General features: G+C 47.1%; 1 protein-coding gene across 1 annotated transcript; it reads right to left on the bottom strand.

The window, feature by feature from the left end:
• Positions 1-1,309: 1,309 nt before the first annotated feature.
• LOC133889805 (uncharacterized protein At4g13200, chloroplastic-like) lies at positions 1,310-2,713 on the bottom strand. Its single transcript, XM_062330280.1, has 3 exons — positions 2,432-2,713; positions 2,182-2,336; positions 1,310-1,645 (listed from the first exon to the last, which is right to left on the bottom strand). The coding sequence occupies exons 1-3, from the start codon at positions 2,616-2,618 to the stop codon at positions 1,496-1,498; spliced, it is 492 nt and encodes a 163-aa protein (XP_062186264.1). The 5' UTR covers positions 2,619-2,713; the 3' UTR covers positions 1,310-1,495.
• Positions 2,714-8,236: the final 5,523 nt, after the last annotated feature.

Below are 8,236 nucleotides of genomic sequence, written 5' to 3'. Positions count from 1 at the left end.
TAGCCTCACAGGTAGCCCAGGAACTCACCCAAGACACGTATACTAGCAGTGGTATTTTTGGTGCTGCAATGGCTTACTGCCTTTTCTGTTTTCTTCTCTATTTATACACTGCTGACCACTACAATATGACCTGGTTCAAATAGCTAATAACTACAGCAATTGCTGCTTTAATTGACTATTATTCTCCCTAATTTGCTAGCTGAAAATCTGCACACATCAAGACTTATTGCTAACAGAAATAACAACATAATTTACATTTTTTTCAGCCTCTTAACTGGTACAGCTGTAGCATCTAAACATTTATGCTAACACACACCACCACACACTCACCCATGCTGCCATACACACCCAAGAACTACAGACTCTACACACATTCAATAGAACCACCTTAATACATCCAAAAACTACAGACTCTACATACAGTCAATAGAACCACCTTAATACATCCAAGAACTACAGACTCTACACACAGTCAATAGAACCCCCACCTTAAGGCTCCGCAGGCGACAGGCATGTCGCAACAAAGGAATGGATTTTTATTTATGGGGATAAACCCCGGTGATGTCTGAGTTCAATCCTAGGGATCTAACCCAGGTGGCAGCGCTCGCAGCTGCTAGCCAACTGAGCCCCTGGCTCGTCCGATAATTTACATTTTTCTGACACAAATACCTGCTGGCTGCTATTTATTTCTTCGATGATTTTGGTCAAATTATAGCTCACCAGTGATGGAGAATGCTGGCTGCTATTTATTTCTTCAATGATTTTGGTCAAATTATAGCTCACCAGTGATGGAGAACACGTTGCCATTTTATCTGCAAGAACTTATGTCTGCATTGAAGACCTGCGTTTTATACAGTCAAATAAGATTAAACATTAGGGACACAATGACAACATCATGAATGGCGTAAAGCATATGCCTTGAATGCACATATAAAATCCAGTCAGCGTGCATAATGTCCCTAGGATTGAATAGAAGTCCACAAAACGATACCTCAGTCCTCAGCATATCACACTTAATAGAACAAAGACATAATTTTATAAAGAACCAGATGCAAGGACACTAACACACTTTCAGACTCACCTGATTCAAGTTATTTAGATGATCAAATCAATCTCCCACATAACGCCTTTGAAGTTTTTACAAACGAAGGTCTCATTCAAAGTTTTAAAAATCACACATCAAGATAACCATTTTTTTCTGGTCTTCACGGTCATTTGAGGCTGTGTTTCTTAAGAATGACATATCACACAGATCCAAACATACAAATTGGCTTGAGATCATTATAGGTGCAAATATTTTTCTCAAAAGTGAAAGTTAACTGTTATTTCATTCCATCCATATGTGATAGTGTACCATAGACTTTTAATTAAAATGCTGGATTTTCACTGTCAAAGGCTATTTTAATCGATACATATCATGGGAGAATCTCTTCAACTCAAAACTGCATCTACATGCAACAGCACCAACTCTTCAACACCACCTAGAAAGATAGACCTATTCCGCGGTGGGAGTAGTAGGAGGTGACGTAGGTGCAGGCATCGCAATGGTTGTTGAAGGTTCACTTAGAGTCTTTGGCCCCTTATCATCAGTGACTTCCATGGCCGCTCTCTCCTTTGCTTTCTGGGCTCTCTGAAATACTTCTTCCTGTTCACATCATTCCATCAGAGATTTTAGTAATGTGCGCCCCATACAGTAAGGTTTACAGAAGAAATGGAGCAAGCAGCAGTGGTAATTTTCAGTACTTCACTATATGTAGTGCACTGATAAATGATGACAGAGGACAGTTGGATTATCTGATATCTGAAAGCAATCCCAACATCTATATGTGATATCTGAAAACAATTCCAGCATCTAGATCATCCTAGTTGTCAAAAAAAAAGTAAAAATGAACGCAGAACAATTTCTATGCTACCATTTTGCGATTCAGAAGCTTAATTGCACCTAACCCAGGGAACAAATCTAGTTTTCTATTAGGTAAGCTATGCCCGTTTTGCAGTTCAACGCTCGTTCCTTTTTGTACACTCCCATACATGAATTCTGGTACCCCAAAACTAGAAATTTGAATGTTACAGATGATGCACCACAGAGATGTCAATTAGACAATTACTCGATGGCACAGGCAAAATAGCATGAATAGTCGAATACTACCCATCAGCAGCAAGGGCTGTATCGAGCAGTACCTGGAATTCCTGGACCTGCTTCTGCTGCTCGGCCTGCCACTGCCCGACGACACTGAACACCTCGCCAATCACCGACTCGACCCTCCCGGTGAGCGCCTCCGCGAAGGCCTTCCCGAGGAAGAAGGCGTCCAGGACAGCCTTGCTCTCGTTATCGCCTGCGTAACACCCAGCGAGGGGTAGAGTAAGGCCTACCTGGAACTGGAAATTGGAATGCCCTTCTGCTCCACACAAATATATTCGAAAAGGTTACCAGGTTTGGGCTCGGGGCGCGTGCCCCCGCCGCCGCCGCTTCCGCTGCTACTCCTGGCCGTGAATCTGGGGCGCCTTCTGAGGGGAGAGAGCGCCGTGGAGGGGAAGGCGCGACGGGGGCTGGAGGCAGGAAGGAAGACGCGGCAGACGGGGGAGAGAGCCGCAGGTGGTGGTGGGAGCGGTGCCATGTCTCCCACGCTCGCTGCGGGGGTTTCGGGCGAGGGTGGGGTTGGTGGCCGTTCGAAGCCCCCCGCCACCGTCCACCGGCGGATGCAGGCTCAGGGATTAGGGACGAGAAGTGAAAACGGGTAGGATTTTTCTCGTCCGCCCGATCTCCCGAACCGTTTGATTTCGGATATTGCCGGAACCGTTTGATCTCGGATATTGGATCGGATTCCGATATAAATTTGTGGTGGTATTTTTTTATTTGAAATAATTAATATGTTTAAATAATTAATAGAAGTTTCAGCAGCATATTAAGCATTCGTAACTACTCTAATTTCACTCTAACATAACTCCTCCTATAAAACATATAATATACTTAAATTTTAAATTCGAACAATCATAACATATATGATATATATAATAGATGTTTTTACTCAATATCTAAATAAATATTCGTAACTGATATTATAAATATCTGATTCGTTACATATTCGATTCGTATTAATGACTAAGATTACCCGTATCTATATTTTTATCCGATATTATCTATATCTAACTCTTATTTTAATAATAAAATAAGATAAGATATAAAATCAAAACATCTATTCGTATCCGATCCGTATGCCGCTAGACGAGACAGTCGAGGCAGAAGCAGCTCAGGTCGAGCACGGTCACCCCGGTGAATTTGGACTTTAGACGGTTGGTCACGAACAAACCACACGGCCTGATCACAAGTGGTATCACTACGAGTCTCAACCACACCGAATTTCTGCCCAGTGCCCACCTGTCCGTCGTCCTACAGGGTCCAGGCGGCACGACCCAAATCACTTGGAAAGATCCTGTGGAAGGAATAGCTCCATCCATTGCGACCCGTCCGAGGAGCCTTGCCGCCAACATTTCTCTGCCTTTGTGTTTTTCCCTGCACCACGGACCATAGCTTCTACCAGTGACATATAAAAAAAAACATTGCTAGGGTCTGTAGGCAGTTTATTTCTAAAGCATGCCTCATTCCTAGCTTTCCAAACTGTCCATGCCACTGCTGCTTCCACCACCATCACCAACTTTTTGGTTTCACCTCTGAACATTTGATCCACTCATTATAGAGCTGTGAGATAGATCTCGGTTTATTCTGAAAACCAAAAGCCACTTGTATCACATTCCAAGTATAATGTGCTAAAGGACACTGAAAAAACAAATGATCTATTGTTTCCTGCTACCACAAAACTGGCATTTGTCATCTCCTTTCTTCCATAGTGTTTGATGCTCCTCCTGAGTTCCAAATACAACGTGCTAATCAGGTTGTCTTAGTTAAAGATGCTCCTCTTGAGCACTAACCAAAGAAAGATTTTAACCTTCAAACAAATATTTAGTTTCCACAAGAACTTATATGGGTATCCTATTGTTTGAGACTTCAAAGCTAACTAAAAAGATTTAACAATGAACTGACCATTTTTGGTTAGCTGCCAGATCATTTTGTCCTCACTATCATCTACAACCACCCTTGAACAGATGTTTTTCAACTCATCTCAAGCTACTAACTTGTCACCTACTAAGGGTTTGTTTGGTAAAGTTTCAGCTCTAAAAAATTTTAGAGCTGGTTATCCCTAACTTTAGAAATTTTTAGAGCTAAAGATGTTGACAGTTTGAAGGTCTTTAGTTAAAACATATTGTTCTTATTTTAAATTAAAAACATATATTTAAATAACTTTATTTTATCATACAAACTCCAAATCCTACATAGATCTCGAAGCTGGAGCTCTGCCAAACAAGATCTAAAGCTCTTCTCAACTTTAAACACTCCCACCCTTTATCAAAAACCTCAGCCACAGAAATATTCTTGCTGAAAGTGATATAGTATAAATCAGGGAATTTACTAGCTAAATGTACCCCATCTAGCCAATTATCTTCCTAAAACCTAGTCCTTTCGCCATTTCCTACTTTCTTTGCACAAAACGGGTAGAAATACTTTTTAACCTCCATAAGTCCAGCCCAAAAATCTCAGTTAGCAGGATTAGAACTCGGTTAATAGATTTGCTACCCACATACTTGTTCATCAACAGCTCCTGCCACATACCCTTTTCATTTTCCAGCTTCCATAGTCACTTGCCCAAAAGAGCAATATTCATTTCATGATATCTAAATCTAGCACACCTAAACAGTCTAAACCACCCTGTTCTTTTGGACAACATACCACAGGCAAGCGAACAAGGTGATACCTTCTAGCATCCTGGCCCTCTTGCCATAACAAACATTTTCTATAGCAATCCATCCTATACCTCACACTTTTAGGAAGTCTGTAGAAGGAAACCATATAAAGAGGTACATTACTAAGGGAATAATTGAGCAGAATCAATCTCCCTCCAATAGATATAGATAAAAGCCTACCCTGCCATCCTCCAATAGATAATCGGTGGTAGGCTTGTCAGCTCTGTCATCTATTGAAAAGTTCAAAATTGTGAAATGCCCAATGCTTGATGTAGTCAACAATTGGCAGCAATACCACTTCAAGAAAATAGTCACTACCAGGTAAAATCATTCTTCAACTTTTCAAATTTTAACTGAAGATGATACATCCAATTTGACGGTGCCTTGCGCATCAAAGTACATTAATTCTGTGTATTCTCATTCGCAGGGATGCTACGGTTATTTCGACCTAGGAGAGGAATCAAGTTCCCTACTTTGAGCATATGTGTGTTCTCAGAGACTTTGAGCGTGGTGTAGCTGTTTCAAAAGACAGAAAGTTGATGCCTTGAAATACTTCAGTAGTTCAGCTGATGTGCAATACTCAAGGATGCAGCAAAAGATCTGTATGTACCGTATGCGTTAGCCTAGTTCCTCACAGTCACAGCCATAAAAAATTACAATACGCATCATTCCCTTCTTTCATGTTCTTAAAGCAGCAAATGGTAAGAATCTGATTCTCGGAACAGACAAGTTGAGAATTCGCAACATAGATGAGTTTCTCAGAATTACTGACAGGATGGCGCACCGAGCTCAGCGAGCTTTGTTGTTCAGCGATGAGCAACCAGCAACCAAATTTGCAAGCGTTGTTGTTGTGCCCCACGGATTCTGTGTCGTGACCATCGCACGGCGCCGCGGGCAATATTGCTGGGCGCCTGCCCGTTGTGTCAGCAGGCCAAGTTCAACAACGGCTAAGTCTCCAACGGAACTGCGTCACCAACTGCCGCGCGCTTCTCGCGCGCCCGCCGCGCACGCCCGTCGCGCCCCCGCAATGCGCGCTCGCCCGCACACTCGCTCGCCTGCGCGTGCGCGCTCCGTGCGTCCACGATCCGCATAGTGCGCCCAGCGCATGGCCTAATGGCCTTGTAATCTATATATGTAAAACACCATTGATCAATACAATCTATCGGTTGTTCTACTCTCATGTTCCACTCTTACATGGTATCATCGTCCAAGTTCATCAATCCTTTCTCCTCTGCTTCCGCTCCCATGGCGCACTCTCCCGATGCCTCCTCTGACGATGGAAGCCCCGTCGAGCCTGCCTCCTCTGCTGTGCTCCAGGGCGTCTCCATCCGGTCGCACGTCCCCGTCACCCTCGACGACGGCGAGGCCAACTACGGCCAATGGCGCAGCTTCTTCGACTCTGCGCTGGTTCTCTTCGGCGTGGAGGCGCACGTTCGCTCGCCGCCGCCATCCGATGAGCGCGACGGCGAATGGCGCAAAGTCGACGCCTGCGTCGTCAACTGGATCTCCACCACCGTCACCAAGGCCGTGTTCGACATGGTGCGACGGCCCAGCCCCACGGCGTACTCTCTGTGGCGAGCTATCGAGGACTACTTCCTCGACAACGAACTACAGCGTGCAGTCTATCTCGAGGCCGAGCTCCGGTCGACGCAGCAGGGCGATCTCACCGTCAACGAGTACTGCACCAAGCTCAAGCGCCTCGCCGACCAGCTCGCTGACATCGGACATCCCGTCTCCGAGACGAGCCAGGTGCTCAACCTCCTCCGTGGGCTCAATACCAAGTACCGCTACGCCAAGCCCGTCATCACCTCCAAGTTCCCGCCGCACACGTTCATGAGTGCGCGCTCCTTCCTCCTTCTGGAAGAATTGAGCCTGCAGCACGACAGCAACGTCGAGGCTGGGCAGGCCCTCGCCGCGTCCCATGGTGCTCGGTCGTCTGGCTCCAGCGCCTCCAACCCCTCCTCGGCTTCCTCCGACGGCTCCTCCTCCAACGCGCCGCGCCAGAACCGGAACACCAACAACCGCTCCAACAAACGGCGCGGCCGCGGCGGCGGCAACAACGGTGGCCAGCAACCGCGCGCTCCTGCTCCCTGGGCGGCGGGGTACAACCCCTGGCAGGGTATGGTCCAGGCGTGGACCATGCCCTTCCGTGCCCCGGGCGCCGGCGTGCTCGGTCCACGGCCCCCGTTCCAGGCACAGCAGGCGCTGAACGCCAACCATCTCTCTTCGACAGGCACCTCGGCGTCGCCCTTCGACAACAACGCCGCGCTCTACGCCGCCCTGCAAGGCGCCGGCGTCCCATCTCCTCCGAGCGCGTCCGACTGGTTCCTTGATACCGGGGCTACATCTCACATGTCGTCCTCGCCTGGTAACATGCCTGCCTCCTCCCTTCATCCTTCTTCCTCCATCATCACCGTCGGCAATGGCGCCCGTATGCCTGTCACGCACCGTGCCGACACCTCCCTCCCCACCTCCACATCTCCTCTTTATTTGAACGGCGTCCTGATTTCCCCCTCACTGATTAAAAATTTAATCTCCGTTCGCCGTCTTACACGCGATAACAATGTCTCTGTCGAATTTGACCCGGCTGGTTTTTCCATTAAGGATCTTCGAACCAAGGAGGAGAGGCTCCGATGTGAGAGCAGCGGCGATCTCTACCCTCTGCGCCTCCCTCATCATCAAGCCTTCGCCGCCACTTCTGCAGTCTCCTTATGGCATCAACGGCTCGGGCATCCCGGACATCCTGTGGTTTCCCAAATTTTACAGAATTTTTCCTTTCCATGTAATCCGGCAGATGCTCATTCTTGCTCCTCATGTCGTTTGGGCAAGCATACGCGTCTCCCCTTTGGTCAGTCACAAACTCTTAGCTTTTTCCCTTTTCAATTGGTTCATTCGGATGTCTGGACTGCTCCTGTGTTTAGCAATTCCGGCTACAAATACTATGTCGTCTTTCTTGATGATTTTACTCATTATCTATGGACCTTCCCTCTACGAAATAAGTCTGATGTGCTTCCCACCATTCGTGACTTCCTCGCTTACGTTCAGACGCAATTTCGTTTACCTCTGCTCGCTCTGCAAACGGATAATGGCCGCGAGTATGACTCTGCCGCCCTCCGTCTCCTCTTCGCCACACATGGCATCCAGCTTCGCCTCTCCTGCCCATATACCTCACAGCAAAACGGCAAGGCTGAGCGAGTCCTTCGGACTCTTAACAATTGTCTTCGTACTTTGCTAATTCACAGTGCAGCACCCTTGGCGTTCTGGGCGGAGGCGCTCGCCACGGCGACAACATCTCATCCGTGTACATGTCGCGCAATCCCGTTCATCACCGCCGCACCAAGCACATAGAGCTGGATATTCATTTCGTCCGGGAGAAGGTGGCCATTGGAGAGCTGCGTGTCACTCATGTGCCAAGCGCGCGACAGCTCGCCGACGT

Source organism: Phragmites australis, chromosome 13, assembly GCF_958298935.1.
Source record: "Phragmites australis chromosome 13, lpPhrAust1.1, whole genome shotgun sequence".
Taxonomy (NCBI): domain Eukaryota; kingdom Viridiplantae; phylum Streptophyta; class Magnoliopsida; order Poales; family Poaceae; genus Phragmites; species Phragmites australis.
Note: the sequence above shows the minus strand (reverse complement) of the source record. Positions and strands in the feature narration are given on the sequence as shown.